Source organism: Siniperca chuatsi, linkage group LG11 (genome assembly GCF_020085105.1).
Source record: "Siniperca chuatsi isolate FFG_IHB_CAS linkage group LG11, ASM2008510v1, whole genome shotgun sequence".
Classification (NCBI taxonomy): Eukaryota; Metazoa; Chordata; class Actinopteri; order Centrarchiformes; family Sinipercidae; genus Siniperca; species Siniperca chuatsi.
In genome coordinates this window covers 6,158,036-6,179,682 of record NC_058052.1, presented here as the reverse complement: position 1 = coordinate 6,179,682, position 21,647 = coordinate 6,158,036, and the positions used below count along the sequence as shown (strand labels likewise).

The following is a 21,647-nucleotide window of genomic DNA, read 5'->3' as shown; positions in this document are numbered from 1 at the left end:
AACAACATCACATTCACAAAATAATTTGTTTTAGTTGACGAACATTACCTTATGCTGAGCAGTAAAGCAAACTTTTACTGTAACCACAACTTCTTTCAACTAACTGCTCAAATTTATAGATAACAAAATCTACATAAACAGTCAGGTACCATCGTCATCAGAGTGTTTTGGAAAGCTTCCCGGTAGAACTGTGCTGTAATGTTTCCATTTATAGCCTTTTATGATACTGTTAATTAAAACTGGGGAAGTTTTCACTTACTTGTCTTAATCACAAAGACGGGCTAGGCAGCCCCACTCTGAGACACCATATGTTCATCGTATTTGCCTAAATGACATTCTGGCCAGAAGGTGACAAATGGAAAGTGAAGTGGGGCTGCAGAGTTACCATTTGGAGCTGCTAATGTGCAAAGATGCCTTGTGTAGCCTCAAAAATGCATACGTTCTTCCAAATCACTCATTGATGAACTGATGTACCAGACTTATTATTTTAACAAAGCGGTGATTTTGTGAAATCTTTAGATATATAATCCATCTCTTGTGGGTGCAGTTAACAAGTCGATAGCTTGAGTAGTGACTTGCTGGCTGACTCTTACTGTCAGAGAAGGTATGCTGCACACACATCCACCCAAATGAAGCCCACATGTTGGAAATGTTAAATATAGCCCAGCTCTAATTTCTTTGGCTCCAGCCGTGTTTCTCTTCACCAAGCCCCCATCCCTCAACTCATCTTCCCCAGGCGTGTGCGGACGTGTCTGATGAGGTCGATGCCCCCCCCCCTTCTTCCCTCACTCCATATGATCTGACCCGCCTCCTCCAAGAATTAAATGTAGCTTAGCTCCTCTTCTGTTGACAGGATGGTGCATCATGCCAAATAATTCTAACCCCTATAACCCTCCAACACAGCATTTTATCTTTATATCCTCCCTATCCCCCTGCATGATTTTTGACATTCCTTTGCAGCCTGGCCTCCGCATGCATCACACCTGTCTGGATAATGACGAAGAGAGTGATGATGATGACGACAAAGAGGGGGAGGATGATGATGAGCAGACACATTTATTCTAATAATTGATGGCTGCTTCATTCCAGCCCTCAACATCTTTATATCTGGTGAACAGTTTGTCTTATCTCTTCCAATGTCTCTCTTTCAGCTTCTTTCTTTTTCCTCTCCCTCGTTCTCTCTCTGCCTCAATGCTAAAGCCTCAGGGTGCTGTGGTAGTGATTTATGTCCTGTGATGTCCAGTCCAGACATCTCTCCCTCACCCTCCCTGCCCCACTCCCTTCCTTCCTTTTCCTTTCTCATCCTTACTGCCTCATAGTTTACTGGTAATGCCCATAAACTAAAGTGAGGCTTCAAAAGGGACCACTGTCATCTCCTTCCCAACACAGATGCTGCATATTTTCCCTCATTGCTCATGGCGTTATCATTTTGTTGGCTGGCATGGACAGCGACAGTGGACAGGGACAAAATTGTAAACAAATGCTGAGAGAAAGCTAAACTTGCCAACAATGCCAGGAACCCTGCCAGACACAAAAAAAGAAATTGTTTACTGACATGTTCCATGATCGCATTTCAAAATGTAAACTGAAATTGTACCTTGAGTGGCAATCTGGGCCCACCAGCATTTCAAATGACTAATTATTATCAAATTACTATTATTAGAAGATTTTTTGTTATCCAGCCTTAGGTACGGTAGCCCTAAAGTTGTATTTATGTTTTATTCAAACGACTGTGGAATTTTTTTTTTTTATGTGATTAGAGCAGTGTAGAACAAGTTAATTTACTGTACTTAAGTACAATGTTGAGTTCTTTGTATTTCACTATATTATTCCATTTTATGCTACTTATGACTCTTCCCTACATTTTAAAGGGAACTTTGTACTCCACTGAATTTATTTTAAATTTGATCTATCTACTTTACAGATGAAGAATTTACATTTAACTACCCAACAATCTATAAATTAGACAAAAAATTTGTTGATTAGAACAATTAGACATCCCGGTGCAAATTGGTGCAATATATGTGTTGCTTTTAGTTTGTGCTGAAAAAAACAAACACAAATGCTGCTTCACTGTGAGTATTTGCTCCTTTTTTCTGTTTTAAATCATTTTAACCTGAATATCTTTGGGTTTTGATTCAATAATGAACATAATAGTTTTTCATCTCAAGGCCCCAATATACTCCAAACTGACACTGTCTGCCTATGTGGACGTGTTCAGACATGAGCAGTCTGCGTGTACGGTCTGTGTTCATAAATTTATAGCTGTATGCAGAAGTCCACGTGGACGCTTGTAAATTTGCATGATGTAAATTTTCTTCATCTGCCCAAATCCACGTGTTTGCCAGCGTTTTTTATACTACCACTGAGAGGCGCCAAAGTCAGACATTTTCCATTTCTACTCATAGTGGTTTGACAGTAAACTAAACAATTAAAGGCCAAACAAAAAGGGTTTGGGTTGTAAAGTAAAAGAATGATTATATTCAGACAGCTACATCTCCTCCATATGAATAAACGAAGCAAAATTATTATAATTCTCTCACCACTTCCCTTCCTAACTTGCCTACATTCTTCAGTGACAGACCTTGTTGCTTGGGCTTATTTAGCCAACATGCTACAGTCTCTGTGGAGGAAACTATTCTCCTAGTTCTCCAAAATGAGGCCCAGATGAGTCTCGTCCATGCCAGTCAACAGTCTGCCTATGACCCCACAGGGGACGGCCCTGTTTCTAAAATTACACCCTTCCAAACTGTCATTTCCTTTCGCAAAAGTGTTTCAATGGGATAAATTAGCACAGATAGTTAACACATGGGCCCCAAATGGGAGCTGGGAGGGGTTGAAAGTGAGGAATGGGCATAGATTTCGGTCATTAGATGTGTTCGTGTGTGCGACGCTTGTGCACATAAATTCACATGTACAGGCCTATAGAGCTCAAGAATGCAAACTGTTGTCTGTGTTTGCCACAGGGTCTTTGGTTGCCTGTCTGGCCATAGGGGGGGGGTGTGTGTGTGTGTGTGTGTGTGTGTGAGAGAGAGAGAGAGAGAGAGAGAGAGGGAGGCATGCTCACAGCAGGTGGAAAAGCATTTGTTGACAGTTGACTTGTTGCTCCAAACAGCCCTCTCTTTGTTCAAGTCCATATTGATTTCAAGTCTGTTTTAATTTCTGTCTCATAGCACTCAGACTAGTAGGGGATTTTTTGGCAAATTATTTTCAGTGCTCACAGACGATTAACAACATGCCAATAATTATTTGCACTTGTTTCTCTTCCTCACGCACGCTTGTATGTTTGTGCCATTAAACATATCTCACCCTCGCTTATACCAAAGCCAAAAAAGCAAGCTTTCTTTTCATCTCTGCATACCATTGTAGTAATGGATCTGTGTTTCTGGTTTCTCTGGAACCTTCCACTGAATTTTCCACAGTGGACCTGAGCCGCTTGTTTGGCCCCCACAGCCAGCTTTAATGCCATCACAGACCCTATTAAAAAGCGTACGTACACACACACCTTTCGTCCTCCTTTGACTTTTGTCCTGTATGGGTGAATGTGAGCGTACTGGCAGTGCTCCCATGTCACTGTACAGTATGTATGTATTCAATGTATGCGCTCTATACGTGTGTAAGACCGATTTGTAGTCCACTTGAAAACTATTTTTGTGCATTGAACTGAAAGAGAGTTTGGCTGTATTTCTGATATAAGACCGTCAGGTGAAGACAGTTAAGCCACCGTCCTGGCATCACCTCAGGAGCTGTGCTGCTGAAAATACAGCTATTTCTGAGTAAAGTGACTCCATAATGGAGGTCAGGTTTGGTGTGGATTAGATGGATGGAGTTACTTACGTGCTTTTGACAGACTGCCTCTGGCATGAATATTGGATAAGACTGTGTTCAGAACAACAATAGCACTGTGTCAAAAAAAAAACAGCAGAAGAGGCTTGTTGCTACAGGTACCACTGAGAAGATCAAATATGAACCAGGGAGACACAAAGAAACTACACAGCAGTTTATATTCCTTTTAGGCAGGGTTTTCCTCCTCATTGCTGTAAGATGTCAGAAATCAGCTACAGCAGGATTTGCTGGTGCAGAAGCTTACTTAGTGAACCTTCCTAGAATGTGAACAACTCCATGCTGAAGTCTACTGTCAACTCAGAGGATAAAAGTACAGTTATATGTACTTTGTGCTGGTGATTTCAGATATTGCAATAGTGTACCAATGTCACCTGACCACCTGACAGCAGGTGTGGATGTTATAGGCAATAATGTTAGCCAACAGTCTGTAAAATGTATCCGAGTGCAGGAAAACACTGAATACGGCTTTCAGAGGCACTGTGTGGTTTCAAGATGATGATGAAAGATGATTATTTATTTTTGTCTCTACTGAGCTTCTATAGAATGTTTTTAGCCATGGCTCTATGGATCAGTTGGTTGCTGAAATATCTAAATAACAACTATTAGATGGATTGTCATGAAATTTTGTACAGACATTCATGGTTCCCAGAGGATGAATCCCACTGACTTTGGTGATCCCCTGACTTTTCATCTAGCTTCACCAACAGGTCAAAGTTTTTACGTATCCTGAGAAATATCTCAACATCTACTCAATGGATTGGGACTACATTTTGTGCAGACATTTATGGTTCCCAGTCAATGAATACTACATACTTTGATGATTTGCCAGCAGCTGTTTAGCAGTCTAACTAGCTGCTGGCTGTAGCCTTTTATTTAAGGACAGCCATGAGAGTGGTATCAATCTTTTCATCAAATTCTCAGAGAGCAAATAAGCGTTATTTCCCAAAATGTCAAACTATTCCTTTAAATCTGATTTGTTACATTGAATTGCATTGGTGCTTTTTGAGGAATTCACCTTGAACTACAGCTAACTTTTTTTTTTTGCAAATATAAATTAAAAAATCTCCTAAGATTGCCTACTTCCGTCAGTAACAGTAAGTCTTCCTCCACCCGTGTCGATCTGTCTCCCCCATCCTCATCTCATTCAGGTCTTGGTCATGTCCTTCCCTCGTGTCAGCTATGGCAGTGTTATGACATTGGAGAAGGAAAGATTATCAGCTTGTAAACAAGGTTAATTTTAGCCTGCACTCAGGGTGACTGGCAATATTCTCCACCACCGGTGCTTACTGTAAATGATCATGTCATTGTGTGTGAGAAAAAGAAAAAGAGGGAGCAAGATATCTGTGGGCAAAAACAAAATGGAATTGATTATTTCCTTTGTAGTCCGTCTGCTGGCCTGGGGTCTGTTTAGGTTCTGATCATTTGCCTTTGCAATAGGGGAGAGAGGCAAAGAGAGAAAGATGGAGGTGTTACATACCATATGCATAAAAATAGTGACCAACTGTCCAAATTAAATAAGTCATGGGTCATCACTTCTAACGTGAGAATTTGTCCATGACATAATGTGGCTGGAGTACAAAATATTAATGATAATACAGACAGTAATTACGTCATTTTTAATAACACAGTTAATGCTGTAAAATAAATTGAACTCAACAGTTACAATAACAAAAAAGGAAAGCTCCAGAGTGCTTGGAAGTTCAAACAAATGTAGTGAAGGTGCTCTTTGGGAGGGAACACAAAAGTTCAAAAAAGAAGAAAAGTCCAAGGCACTCTTCTGGCAAAAAGTTAAAAAGCCTTCATTCAGGATGAAGAAGGCTGTTTGTGCCGCTACGTGTGGGTTGTTACGCAGCTCTGTTTAACATGTTCAAGCATTGTCTATGTTTTTAGAATTTCACTATAAAATATCTAAATGAAGGCTTTTTAGCTTTTGGCCAGAAGAGTGCCTTAAACCTTTCTTCATTTTATTTACAATAACAACCCTCGACCTGTGATAATGGGAAACCTTATAACTTCCTCTATTAACTCAAACATACAATGTTACGTATTGTTAACAATGCAGCTATCCACGTTCCATGATTTTAAGAACTTTCCATGACACTTATGTTGCAGCCGTGTGTGTGTGTTCTGCAGATGCGGTCGCTCAGCAGTGTATCGGACCAGAGAAATGGCGGCTCGGGCCCTCGTCCCCTTCGTGCTGGTCACCCAGGTCCCATCCACCGTCCACGCTTTACTGAAGGAGCTTCCCCCAGAGCCCAGACCCAATATCCAACACAACCACATCCATGGGACTCTGCTGCAGGTCTGCACCCACGCACACACCAACATAAACCAGTACACTCATATATACATAACATATGCCATAACATTTGGTGGAGGCTATAATCACAAGTCCCTTAGATGACCACAAGTGTTTACTTAGTGATGGGAGCCTCAGGTTGAATCAAAGCCTGATTGTCGGTGCAGGACTCTACACTATGTTCCTCAATAATATGTTGTACTTCATACAAATTGACATAGCGTGTACACACACACACACACACACACCTAAACTGAGTTGCATGTACCAATGAAGACTGTTTTCATGTAAATTTACATACTAACAAAGGGCACAGACGGTGTTTGTGTTTCCGGAGCTTTCACCTACATCTCACAGTCTTCCTCAGCGAATGGTGTTTGCTCATTTGTCATGGAGTTGACATAATTGTCATCACCATTGGTCACGTGATAACAGCTGGTTGTGTATTCTTTGGGAGGTTATTGTAAGCATTGTGCCTTAAGCTCATATCAGGTGTCATGTACATGTCATATGAGGTGATACATGTCACACCCTACAAGCTGAAACTCGACCAATATTAGCTTTGGGTCTTTCTGTGCAGCATTAATGGGGCATTAAGGGGCCAGAGGCAGAGCTCCCGGATAGGGAATGTCAAAAACTACAGTTTCATGAAGCATGTTATAGATGCTGTCAAACTGGTCGAAAGGATGCACAAAGTTCAGTCATGGTAATATTTCCGTTTGGGCCTTGTGAGGCATCCTGGACATAGAATTGGGTGTCTTCCACTGTGACACACTGGGGTAATAAAACATTTTTGCTGCTTAATTTTGTACCTGACATCCCGTATCTGACATCCCGTATCAGACTGACACACACTGCATTTGCCAGTTTATTCGGTACACCCATCGCTCGACTCGATACAATACAGCTTAGTACAACTGAGCAATAAACCCTGCAATAAATCCTGCCCTTATGAAGCTTATCTACTAGTGCTGAAATGATTAGTTGATTAATTTAGTTGATTTAAAGAAAATGTATTTGCAATAGTTTTGATGATTTGATTAGGTGTTTTAAGTAAATTATCAAGCAATAATTATTTGGTTCCAGCTCCTCAAATGTGAGGGTTTGCTGCTTTTCGCTGTTTTATATAATTGTAAATTGAATCGTTTTGGGTTGTGGAGCCTTTTGTTGGACAAAACAAGCAATTTGAAGACTTACGTGAATAAGCGACAAAATTTGACAAAACCTCCACAATATCGCTAAAAAGGTTTTACACTCGTTCATAGATGAGTTTATAATCCTTTTAATTCAAGTTCAAGCAAGAAAATCTTCACAACTGGACTTGAGGTTTTCACTCAACAGAGACAAAATGTAAAATGCAATTACTAAAGCAGTTATCATAACAGGTATGTGCACAGACACACACAGATTATAGATATGGCACATCAAGCCTCAGCACACACACACACACACACACACATTTTCTGTCAGTCCCACACACAGTTTCCACACAGAGCCTGTCCAGACAAGGCGGTTATCGCAGGCTAAATACCAGTGTTTAGTTTTGTCATCACACTCTGACAAACACAACCAAACAGTCTGCCAGTAATATCAACACATCCAGAGGAAAAGGGGAGAGGGAGTTTCCCCAGCCTTTTATTGAACGCAACTGATGGGGTCGGTGATGGAGCTGGGGCTGTGGAGCAGTAAGAACCGGGCCGAGGGGTCAACACAAAGAATGAAAACTGCACCGTTTTCTTCAGGATTTCTGCCTTCTTCTTGATGGAGCACTTATGGTTTGGTAGCGGTCTGGACTGCAGGGAGGTCTGCTGTGGGATGAAGGCAAAGGATGGAGAGGAGGAGGAGGAGGGGAGGTGGGCCTCTTAAAGGCTTAGAGGAGATTTCAGGAGGAGAGTGGATTTTAGTTTGCTTTCCTCTCATGGCCTCCATGTGTGGAGTTTCCCCAGATGTCTCTTGATCCGTTTCAGCATTTGTCTTTTCAGCTCCATCTCCATCTATTTCCCCCTTTCCTTTTTTAAACGTCTTTCTTGGTATCTTTCTTATCTACTCTTCCTGCTGCGTTGTCCTGTCTCTCTGTCCTTCTGCTGCTACTTTTTCGTCATTCGCTGTTTCCCTCTGTCTCCCGTTCCCATACAAAAGGGTGAGATCATATTGTGTGCTGCCCTGCGTAGTTTAGTCTTATTAATTGATTATTTTCAACCCTAATATGGACTAAAATAGTTTTCCAATACATTTTAATTTGATGACAGAGAATGTTCAAGTTTGTGGTTAGCTGTGATTGGTTAAATGAGGAGAAAGGGGCGGTGCTTAGGATCGGCCCATTCATTTTTACCCCCCCTTTGGCAGTTTCTCTTCTGCCAATGTCGAGCCCTGTTTCTATCTCTTCTCTTTCAATTCATGTCTTTTTTCAACTTTTTACCCATCCAAATGAGCGTAAGATGTATAGTACGTCACACTCACACAGACGCAAAAATGTCTGAATGGGATACAGCACAGCTGACCCTTCCTTGGCCATTTAATTTCCTTTTTCCTTCCACCAAAAGCACACCAGCCCACCTTACCTCACACACTGTCTGTTCAGCTTCACTGGATCCATGAATACATCTCTTCTGCCGGAGAATATAAACTCACCTCAACACATATATACATCTCTCTTTAAAGTCCATTTGCTACTCTTATTAATGTTGTAAAGTTGTAATCCTTATGATTTCAGTCTTGGTTGGTTTGGCGACACCTGTGGTCACTTGTGGTAGGCCAAAAGGCCTAACAGCAAGTGCAGTTTAATACTACAGGTCAAAGAATCCTGGGTGCAACAAAAAAAACCCAAACTATTGTTGTTTTAATAAAGAAGTCAGGCAATAATTGGCCTTTTCCATCATTCGTGATTTGATTTTATGCTGCACATGGCATGAGTCTGCCAACAGCAGGGCAGAGTGAAAGGAGGTGGTTACCTCGCTGAGAAGTTGGAGGTGCGCAGCCTGTCGCCTGCAGCTCTTCATCTAACAGCTCACTGTGGCTGCTCCTTCTTGTTCCGTTACTCCCTGCAATATTTCTGATCCGCAGTCAAAAAAATGTCAAAAATGACCGTTGTCATGTTTTGTAGATGCATTTTTGATGAACGATAGCGGTCAGCGCTAATCACACTGACAAACAATGCATTTTCAGTGACTATTTCATAATAAAAGTCAACTCGTGTTTCGGACCGGGCCACACAACACTATTCCAGCCATTCCAGTCATGATTTGTGTGTCAGGTAACTTTAAATGACTTGCCCGCGGACATTCAGCTTGCTTTCTAGTTTGCCAAGATATGCTGTTGTTGTGATGTTTGCTGTAGTAGCTAACCTTTTATTCCCATGGTACTGTGGTGTGATGGAAACAGATGCCTCTGTTAGACTTTCAATAACTCTTTCAAACGTATGTTCTGTTCTGTGTTAACCAGTAATTATATTGGCCACCTCATATATACAGTTAATATGAAAGGTTCCAAACCTTTCAGTTTTTCCAGTTTTTTTTTTTATTGCCTTGAGCCCAAATATATTAGGGAAAACTAAAAATAAAAAAGAAACAGTTAAGATTCCAGAAGTCGCCTATTCAGAGCCCATGAAAGAAAATGTGTGAATTGTGCAAAGAAAAGGTACAGCTGCTTCTTTTTTCTTAAAAGCAAGGAGTTTAACTATAACAGTGTAATACACGGACCAAACGTATTTAATTCCAGGGTTTTAATGAGTTAATGGCAGCAGTCCTGATAGTGTTGTGTATATCTGTAAACCATCTGTAACCAGGCTATAGATAGCAGGTGTGTAGATAGGTATTGAGATGATGGAGGCAGATATGTAAAGAGCGTCTAGCTGTGGGAAGCGGGGTAGGACTGTCATAGCAGGAGCTGTATGCAGGTGAAGTGGTCTAAACATAGTAAAACAGAGATCGAGATAGAGGTCTGCAGCGTACGTGTTGAGGGGAGCGTCACACACAGAAACACTGATAGAGGAGATAGTGACCATGCATTCTATGGAGTGTGTGTGTAAAACAAATTCTGCACTCGTGTAAGATGGGGAGTTAAAATGTTTAGGCTTCAGAAAAATTATGACTGAGAGAAAGTGAGTGTGTTTTCTACTGTGCAGTGCCTGAATGTACGTGTGCGTCTGTACATGCACAGCGCACACTGGCGGTGTGTTTATGTAGATGATGAGGACATTGTGTTTAGCCTTGGGAGATGTATGTTAATATGCTTCATTTTGTGTGCGTAACAGGTAGCAGATGTTTTTGCTCGAGGGAGAAATGACTTCCTCTGTTATTGTCAAAGAACAACTGTTAGTGGGCCAGTTGTGGAGCTGGAAACCATCACAGCTACTGAGGGAGGCTGTACCACCCTGCTGACTTTTTCACACACACTGTGAAGAGGTCCGATAAACACACACAAAAACACTTTTCCTTCCAACCCCAGTTCATTCTTCCTAATGTTGCAGTTCTTCTATGTCATTGTGGATAGGACTTTGAGTTGTATGTTGAATTGAAGAGTATAAATCAGATACAGCTACACCTCTATTCTTGACTGACTTACGTTTGAAGCTATTGTAAAATGCTTCATGGCTGCAAGATGATGTTTGTTTTTTTAAACGACAACCCCAAACTTCCCGCCAGAAATACAAATTCATAATTTTTTTTTCACAACAGCTAGTCACAATACCTGTTTTCACTTGAATGTATGTTATGCTAAGAATTTTGATCATTGCTCTATTAAGATAATATTCAGGCTTATGTTTCCATGATTGATAGGTCTCCCTGTCTGTCACACAGTCTGTGATGGTTACTGTTCGCCACACCCTCCTCATGGGTTCAGTCCATTTTTTTTTGGCTCTAGTAAAGGCCTGGTCCAACCAGAAAGTGACACAGTGCACAGTTCATGTGCACATCCTCGTGAAAAAGGTGGTTCTAGAAGCAGTTCTGCCAGTGTAGGTGAGTTAGCTGGAACAATTCTAGTGCTAATCAGTCACAGTAGTTCTCTAAGCTAGCTAGCTTGCCAACTGTCAGTTAGCAGACTACTACAGTAATTGTCAGTTTTCAAACTAGATAGCTCGCTCGCTAACATGACACCAGAGCACAATTATATAAAAGTGATGGTACAACACAGCTAACAGGCTATGATAGCTTCCTCTGTTTTGGACTCTCCGGCTAACCCTCAAAGGTCAGCACTGTCAAGACAGGTTGCTGTTAGTCAGCAGCACAAATTTGTGGGTCACAGTTCACCAAAGTTGAACTTGATGTGGAAAAATCACATGGGTTTACTTTGTCCTCATGGACAAATCTGCTGATCAAAGAGATTCCTTTGACTGAAATGATTTTGCCATTTTGCCAGTTTTAAATGCTGGTGAGACCAGGCCTTTACAGACACAGACCATGCGGTGTTTTGCTAAGGTGAAAAACTCTTGTGACAATATTTGACAATAGGACAATTCCTGTAGGTTCTCCATTAAACTTAGGATAAAAATAACATATTAAATTAACATAATCAGAAAAGACAAAACTAACTGACTGATATCAGATTTTGGACTGAAAGGCCAAGGTCAGCCTGATTGATTGGTTTAACTGAAGGCAGTCCTGTCCTCTGGATGGCCTGAGTAAGGCCCTTGTCTTTGATAAAGCATCTTAAAACGCACTGGAATCACTTCAATCACTCCAACATGCCCCAAACCTCTGTTGATACAACCAGATCCGAACTTAACAAGCCCATCGGACAGACCGGCACTAACCCAACCCGACACCGGACTCCGCTCTCGACACGCGCCAGCAACAGCCCTGGCCCACAATGCCTGGTACAGGCCAGAAGTATTAAAGCTGCGGCCTGTGGTAGTTTGAGGAGGGCCAGCTTGACGGATGTAATCCTTTGTGTATTTCCACAACAGAGGCTAAATGAAACTGAGACTGAGGAGGAGGCTTGAGAATTAAGAGTGTCGCAGTCTCCTTTCCTCTGACAGCGATGATATTGGTGTTGCTTTTCCAAGTGCATTCTTTCCTGTTCTCTTCCAATAATTTTATTTTGGTCTGCTGTTACGACGGCTGCATCTGGCCAGTGGTCTGCCTGGGTTTTCTGAGAAAACCCTCAGGGTTGAACCAGTGAAAGAATGTGTAGGCCTGAAAACACAGCCAGCCTGCTTTTAATACAACATGAGATGTATCTGATCCAGAGGGAATCCCAGGTGTTTGATACTGGTGTCGAACATTAGCCTTGAAGTGGTCACGTTGTAAGCTAGTGGGGCCACATAAGGAAGTCTGCCATGCACGATGGCTAAGGACATGGATCAACAGTAACACTACTTTAGGGTTGGCCGCTCTAAGTATACGGTTCTTCTTTACTGCTTAGAGCTCCACATGACATATAAACATTACTGGGGCCCTTTTCTGTATTGCATTAAGTAATATTTTAACCATTCACTTTTATGCTGGAGGTAGTATTAATCTGATCATAATATGGATTTGAAAATACAATTTCTAATCCCTAGTGCCTTTTACCTATTACCTTAATAAATTTAGTAGATTTACAAAATAAGCGTAACTCGAGGTCCTCTTACTAGTTTGTTCCAGAGCTTTCAACCACGTTTCACAGTATTCATCATAGAGTTTGCTTCCAAAGTTCCATACTTGGGTCACGTGATGACAGCGGAGCCAACTTTATCCTCTGATAAAAGATTGAAGACTGTGAGATTTGGTCGAAAGCCCCCGAAAAAGCTAGTAAGTGGACCTTGAGTTAAAAGTGTTTTATTGAATTAATATTTACGCGGTGAAGAATTACGTTTTCACGCTCAAATTTAGAAGATTTTCAGAAACAGATAATCCGCAGCATCAACTGGCCTGGAGTCTGTTGTACAGTAGTCATCCATTGAATTATATATTAGAAAAATTATATAGTGTTAAAATCTTGCACTGGGTTTAAATCTTAAAAGTATTATAAAGTATTATTATTATTTATTATTGAACTAGATTTATAAAAAATAGTAAGAGTGACTGTGGACTGCAAAGAAAATAATTTTGCTGAATTTTATTTTGTTATTAATTCACACATACAGGCCATACTCTAAAATAATTTGCCCAGATAATATTTCATGGTGGTCAGAAGGTAAGCTTTTTCTCAGAATATATGGCTTTCATTCCAATGCGGACCATGTAGTTGAGTTTACATGGTCAACAAAGGCTCGGTTATTATGTGAATTTACTTTAAATTTTGAGATGGAAAAACTGAACATGAACTGACCCCTGGGTTTTAGCAGTGTTGTTGAAGTAGCTCACATTTTACTGCTTTAGGAGACACTAGCAAGGGTCAATAACAAGGTGCTACTGAGTGTCACCATTGCACACACACTCATACATGGACGCTGTACAAAGATATAAACGCGTAACACAGTTCTTGCATGCCTATAGACATACTATACACACGCCACTAAATTACTTGGTTGTCACGCTCATGTGCATATGTGAGGGAGTATGGCTTGGTGTCTCGAGCGCATATGTAAGCTTTGTTTGTGCAAGAATACAGCTATATAGAGTGTGTTTATTTCTCTTTATATTTAGCCTGTCTTTATTGGGATCTCTTTTTGCCTAATTGGGCGCGTCCACACTTTGCCTAACCTCTATCTGGTTTTATGTGAATGCCGATTTATATGTTTCTTTGTGCATGTGTTTTACTGGACTGGCCATGAATTGGTGTGCAATTATTTGCACTTGCTGTGTGTGCGTGTGTGTGTGTGTGTGTGTGCATGCTCACTGCAGCATGTGGTCAGTCTGTGGTTGCGGCAGTGGGAGGGACGGCAGGGCAGGCTGATAACAGAGTCTGAAGGGACCTCACATCCACCACCACTATTTTTACCAGGCCCAAAAGAGGAGTCAGGCTTGTTGCAGCACACACTCACACAGAGTAAGACAACACACACACAAGCAGTAAAATGTCTCACTAGAAAACAAGGCGTACAAATAAGTTTGGATATTTTTCATATTTAGCACTGCCACACTAAGTATGTTTTCTCCTTGAAGTTGCAACCCAAAGCAACGGAGGGGGGGCAGGTGCTACTATGGTCATAAAGTAAAAAGGATATAAGGGAATTAAAGCTGCACTAATGAATGCACTAATGAATTTTTCTATTAATAATGGATCAAATTAATACGTCTAATGTGAAAGGTGTTGCTCACCAGATATTAGATAATAATGCTGGCTTAAAGTGAAAATGAATGACGAATAGATTGAAGAAATCAGAATCAGCTTTACTGCCAAGTAGGTTTACACATACGAGGAATTTGCTTTGGTATTTTGGTGCCTGACAATAAACATTGTAGAAACATAAAGCAAATACTGCAGGCCAAGAATTGTAACTATAAAACTGACAATAAGATATTAAAGCATTTTAAAACAAAAATCTTAAAAGAAAATAATAATAAAGAATATGTACAATATGATGATGTGTTTTTTAAAATACAGTGTGTGCATTGTGGAACATATTTACATGTGAATGTGCAAAGGTTTACAGTATTACTATACTATAACGGGGGAGTGGGGGTAATGAGTCAGTGGGGGTCCCGGGTCCAGTTGATGAGGCCAGCTGCAGACGGACAGAAACTGTTTTTGTGGCGTGAGGTTTTGGTCCTGATGGGCCGCAGCCTCCTGCCGGAGGGGAGTGTCTGAAGCAGTTTGTGTCTGGGGAGGGGTGGGAGGGGTCAGCCACAATCTTTCCTGCTCGCCTCGGGGTCCTGGAGGCGTACAGGTCCTGGAAGGAAGGTAGATTGCAGTCAATCACCTTCTCGGCGGAGCGAATAATACGCTGCAGTCTGCCTTTGTCCTTGGCAGTGGCAGCAGCGTACCAGATGGTGATGGAGGAGGTGAGGATGGAATCGATGATGGCGGTGTAGAAGTGCACCATCATTATCTTTGACAGGTTGAATTTCTTCAGCTGCCGCAGGAAGTACATCCTTTATACAAAATACAAAGAAACCTACCTAAAATATAGTACTGCGATCAGGGTCGTCAAAGCTCTTCAACACATAATTGCGTTTTTAATAAACATGGATGTAAACGAAACAGGTTTGAAACTTTTAAGATAATCGGCTTTGCAAATGTTCATGAGGACGGAAGGAAATACACACAATGCGTTTTGGTGAGAAACGCTGAATGTAAACAGAAACTTTGTTTACCAGAAAACTCCCGAGGGCACCTTTTTAAATGCCTTAAACCATCTGAAATAAAATGTACTTGTAGATATTCTGTGTACGGGTTAGCTTTGAAGGAGTAATAATTCTAATGATACATTTCCTATAGGTGTAGTAGTTGTAAACTAATTGAGGCATGGTGCCTTATAATGGTAATCAGAACAAACACAAAAAGAAAACAAAAAAATCCACATTTAGACACTGTCAAGGAAAAAATCCTGAAATTTGATTGATAAAAATGAGCCTCCACCAGGTCTCTGTGCTGCTGTCCTATCGTTTCCCATTCTTTTGAGCTTGATCCAATCCCAGCATCTCCTCCCACATGGGGTGTAGTTCTGTACTCCGTCTTTGAGAGGAGGAACAGGGAGGCAGCATTTTCTATAAATATTCTGGTTTTCTCCATGCCGGGCTGGATTGAGCCGGTTGAGCCTTCCATGCAGGGACTTCCCAAACCCGATGGATGAGGTGTAGCTGTGGAGTGGAGGGAGAAGGAATGAAGACAAAGGGCTCTGTCACTGACACTGGAACCAGTGCTGGCACTGGTGCTGCTTCAAAACCGACCTTTTAATGAGCCGCCCTGTGCTTCTGAATGAGTCAACCAATTTCTTAACTCAGTGTTACAACACTAAACACAAAGCATACCAACAACCACTGAGCGTCTACTATGGTTTGCAGAAGAAAAAAAACCAAAGTTAGACAATTCTGAGAAATCAGAAACTTCCACGTCACCTCAGACATGATTGTTGTTGAGTTTAATGCCAGGTCAGATGATTTGTTGACCACCAAGTCAAAATTTCCCATCTTTTTATATTAGTACACCATCCAAGACTGTATTTGATTAAGACATTTTTTTTTTTTTTTTTTTTGGTTGCATACAATCTTGGTTGGGTTTATATGGTGACGTAACCCTGCCCTCGACATAATGTCGTGTTTGCTTGTAATCCAACAAGTTCAAGAGGCCAGAACCTGATTTTGCTGATTTTAGGCTTGCCAGACTTGTCGCCACTCCAACAAAATTGCCCCGCACTCCGCAAACAAAACAGATGTGATGTCACTGGTCCAGCGTAGGTAATCGTGATTATTCTAGTCTGGTAGCACTATATTGAACAAACAGGGTGATGGGACACCACTAGAAAAATTTACTTCTCCCTTGTCAAATACAAAATGCATCGAGAGATCATTGTGTCAACTTGTCAAACATGTACATTTGCAGATTGAAGTTCTACACAGGTGAGCTGTTACTTGGCCAAAACTGGTTAAAGCACACAGAAATAGGAGACATATTCTTGGATTTGTCAGTCACATGAGATTTAAGGAAGTCTGTAAGAAGCTCAGCAAATATTTGCAGAGACTAGGTCAAATGTGACTGAGGCTTTAGAACCAGTTTTTTGACAGTGGAATCACTTGGAAAGGTTCAGTGCTTGATTCAGGAATCGGTTCCAGCACTGGCTCCTTGTAGGTGGAAAAGCCCTTAGAGAGTGACAGCGAGAGGAAGAAGGACCCAGGGATCTGGAAGCTGTTTGTATAAGCCAGCGGGTGTTGCCTGGGCGTGGAGACTGCAGGAGAAGAGAAGGGGCAGGCCAGGACTCAGTGGCCAGGCTTGGTGCTACGTGGTCGGCCTGGTTTTTCCCCACGTTTCCTTCCCTGCACAGCGTAATGAATGGCTTCCTACTGGTCTGTGGCCGTGGCCCCGGCTTAAAGAGTATACTTACCAAGGCCCAGAATACACACCCCAGCCAGCCAGCCAGCCAGCCAGCCTGCCTGTGTCCTGGCCTCTGAACACTCCCAACCACCAGTCCACCTGCTACAAACTGGCTCAGTCACACTGTCACATCAGCCACAATGAAACAAATGATTTGATCTTCAATGGCAAACATACTTTTTGAGAATTCTTAAACATGTTCTGTCACCATTACATACGGTAGAGTTACTGCAGGTGTTTATGTATCCTTTCAAGTCACATATTTCCAACGTAGGGGCCAGAGGTCAAGTGACAGGAGTGATGGTTGTCTAGAGGGGGTAGCATGTTTATTGTGTGGTTAAAGGATAACTTCCAGTGCCCAGCAGTTGGTGAGATTACCGTGTAGTATTAACATGCTCATGGCTCTGGCTTTGACTCATTATGTTTTCAAACATGATTTTTTTTTTCTTTTTTTCTTTTCGATTTTGGAGACTCCGTCAACACTCGCCCAGACTGAAATCTGAGATTGACCCTGCAAACTGCCTATGACAGTATATCTCAAACAAGACTTAACCAGAAATCACTTTTAACAAAAACATTTACTCACGTAGGAAGTCGGTTTGTGTTTGGTCACACCATTGATGTCCAGTCTACAAAGTCCAACTATGAACTTTAAACTAACTTCAATGTGATTCAGACTTTGTTGGGTAAAACATGTGTCCAACTGGTTAAATGAAACTTACTTCAGCCTGGTGTGGGACCTGCAGTGCAGCAGTGATTTTTTTGTCTTCTTCTCTCTCACATCAGCACCAGATTGTGACTGACTGGGTTGTTTGACTCGACTTTTTCCGACTCAGAAGGTTTCTTTTTTTCCCAACATTGTGACATGCTGTTCTGATGAATTACTATGAAGCAAACATACAATGCAATCGATCAATTAATCGCCTGCTGAGCGAAATCAGACACATCCTCACACATCTCATCGTATGTAATGTAGATACTAGATGACTCAGTTGCCTCACTCCTTAAATACATGGCCTTTGATGTGTGATGTAGCGCCACTGCTCATTTTCCCTCAAGATTAATGTGCCTAATAATATATTTCATAAAAATGTTCTTTATTTCAGGCAAGGCTGGGAGCCTTTACTATAAAAACACTTCAGGAAACCCTGCAAATAAAGTAGAGTAATATTCATACCTGTTTAAAAAATAAATAAATCCTTTTAAATAATGTTACTTTAAAATGCAATTGTGAAGTAAATGTTTTCAGTCATTCAGTAAGAAATGGCAGAACAATTAGTGTGAATCATTCAACAGTGAATCATTCATGAATACAGTGATTCATTCATCATCATTTAAATGTATCTATCTTTATCTATTGCTTTTCATGATTCACTTGATCTGAATTGGATCTTTGTCAAATCAAAAATAACAGTGCAGTGTGTTTCATGATATATATGTAAACCCATATGGATCACATGCTCGGTGTAGTTTATATAGAAGATCATTAGTACACAAAAAGGTTTCTATCTATCAAGCCTATCCTAGAATATATTGGGCAAAAGTCTATCACAAGGTAAAACATATAGACAGGGAAACATATTCCCACCTGCTGGCGATTTAGAGTTTCTAATTCACCTGACCTGCATGTCTTTGGACTGTGGTAGAAAACTGGCACATCCAGATGGAATCCACACGGACACGGGGAGAACATGCATACTCTACACAGCTGAACCAAGGACCTTTTTGCTGTGACCGACCACACATGCTGTAGGTGTGTTAACATGCCCAGGGTTTAAGCCTTTTGGTTTCAGTTCCTGTAGTTTGAGAATCCAGGACACTTCTCATTTTAGTGGATGACCACACAAAGCAGTTGGGGTGACCCCGTCTCATGTATAAAATGTATGTATAAATGTAATAGATGATAGTTCTCACATGTACAGTATATCAGTTCAAGAGTGTGTATTTGTGTGTGTGCAGGTGCTGTTTCTGCTGCGCTCCTACCAGACCGACTCACACAGACCCCTGCCAGCAGGCAGTGGCATCGGCGAAGCCCTCCGTCAGTGCATGTGGCTCGCCTCTCGGTAATCCTAGACACACACGCACACGCACACGTATGCACACACAGATAAGCATCCCTCCCGCTCTTCCAACTGGCTCACCAGAAGAATAGCTCCTTGTCTCACCGTTCATCCCCTCCCTGGCCGTGTCCGCTTCATGTTCTGCCCAGGCTTCCATTACAAAGAGACCGCCCGCTGTCCCATCCTCAGCCCTCCACCCCCTCCCCTCTCCCCCTTCTACTTCTGGCCCTCTCGCCCATGATCGAGGCCTCAAGATGGGGCACAGATTACCCTGTAGGCCCCCTCCTGCCTGGCTGAGGTCAGGCTTGGGTCTCCGGTCTCCTGTGGCCTACAGCAGATAACACAGGGTCGCCGGGTTAGCAACACTAGCCCTGCTAGCTCCGCATGGTTACACTGATGAGCCTTTATTAAGATGACGAGGTGAATTCTTGCTCACCGAAGCGCGCCCACCGTCTGTCCGTTTGATCGCGCTGCACCGCAGAGCCTGGCGGCCAGATCTAAGGACAACACGGGTCAGAGGATCTCTGTTTTTGGAAAAAGAAATCCTCCTCTCTCTTCCAGAACACCACTAATTTGAAGCGGCCACCTTCCAAAAAGGATGGAATGCATTGTTCGTCTGGTGTGAGTCAGTGTTGGGTTTTGGCCTGACATCGTCTGTGTGTTGAATCATTTTGGACATTCGGGCTCCAAGATGGTGTCAATGCTGTAATGATGACTGTGTAGGTAACTGCAGTTGACTTTGGCTTTGTGGTGGCACATCAGGCCCAGTACCAACCTCTTAGAACATCTCCAGTGTATTGTTTGGATTGTGATCTAATGAATCAACTTCTTACAGCCTATTTTATAATGTTACCTCACATTCATACACACTGAAGCCACTTCACAGGACTCATCCCTGCCAAAATCTGTTCTCACTTACGCCACACACACACACACACACACACACACACACACACACACACACACACACACACACACTCTCCCCCAGCCCTCTTCCCATGCTCCATCACGTGTATTGTGTATGTGTGTGTGCAAAGTGTGCAGAGGATTTGGGTGGGGGCGTGTGTCTTATTAATATCTGAGTGATGAAAACGTGACGTCAAGCTCACACACTGTCTCCCTTGTTTTTACACACACACACACACACTTGTGGGCTTTCACAGCGCTGTGGTCATACCCTTGATTGAACGCACACAAAAACTGAACACACACACACACACACACTGCCCACAAATGCTGCTCCACTTACACACAAGCCATAGGCAGATATAATATTTATGTCAACATTCAAAAATAATAAAACTGTAATGATTCTACATTGTGACTGTTGTGATAACAAAGAGTCGTAGGCTACATAGTAAATCAATGATTGTGTCATTACGAATAGGGAGGATATAATTACAACTGGTTCCTCTTTTCAAGCCTTTCCTTGCTTGTGTGCGTGTGTGTATGTTTCTTGCTCTTATGTCCCAGTGGGGACTTTAACCTGAATGCACACTAACCCATGGGTTGTGATGGTTAAGGTAAGGGGCTAGGGAAAGTATTATCGCAATGACGGCCCCCCACGGGGAGAGTGAAACAAACTTGTGTGTGTAAACTAAGTGAATTAATCTAATCTATGATCGTACAGCTGGGGGCATCTCATGTGATGGTCCCACATTCTTGGCTTTAAGGATTCACCACAAATGAAAACACACACAAACACACATCAATGTCTGATTCTGCATCTTTTCCTGCGAGTTGTTGGTCCAGTAATAACAGTAACTTTTGGGTAGTCTACATTTGAATGACTCTCCCCTATTATAGAATTATGGCCACATGCACTAACAAGAATAATGAAACCGTTAGTCAATGAATTGATTAGTTGATCGACAGCAATTCTTATTTTATATTATTTTATTGTATTTCTTTAATATTTAATTAATCAGGAATGCGTCATTGAGATTAAAAATCCAAGATAGACAGACCTAGCAATGAATTACAATAAAAAATAATATATATAACACAAAATATGCCACAAAATAAGAATTAAACATAAATGCAATTATAAAATCATGAAATGAGTTTCTAATACAATCATGTAAAAGATTTCATCCTAGAAACAACTGTAATGGCCCCTTAAAACAACCCAAGACAACTTAATGACACATCTAAAATATTCCAAAACATCGGAAGCCAGAATTAAGATAGTCAATTAATTGTTAGTCATTTATAAAGTAAAAATGGCAAACATTTCTGCTTCCAGCTTCTCAAATGTGAGGATTAGCTGCCTTTTGTTCTGTTTCATATCGTTGAAAATGTTGTATTTTTGGAGATTTCATCATCTTGGGCTCAGGGAAATTGTGATGAGCATTTTAACTATTTTCTGGAGATATAGACTAATTGATTAGTCAGTTAATCGTAAATAATCAGCAGGTTAAATGAAGCGCACATAATCATTAGTTGAAGCCTTATCCAGAAAGATTTGGGTACGTCCCGAATCTGAGTTGCCTGGTGTTGTCTTGCTGAGTGGTTTAGTAACATTTAAAGGGAGCCTACATTATAAA

The 21,647-nt window shown here is 41.5% G+C and overlaps 1 protein-coding gene across 9 annotated transcripts in view; it reads left to right on the top strand.

The window, feature by feature from the left end:
* The window catches only part of thada (THADA armadillo repeat containing), a 103,594-nt gene that overhangs the window by 47,162 nt on the left and 34,785 nt on the right, over window positions 1-21,647 (top strand). For all 9 annotated transcript variants that reach the window (XM_044214723.1, XM_044214719.1, XM_044214724.1 and 6 more), the window contains 2 exons: window positions 5,980-6,148; window positions 19,001-19,104. In XM_044214723.1, coding sequence (XP_044070658.1) covers window positions 5,980-6,148; window positions 19,001-19,104 — 273 coding nt within the window. The remainder of the gene's footprint in view (window positions 1-5,979; window positions 6,149-19,000; window positions 19,105-21,647) is intronic.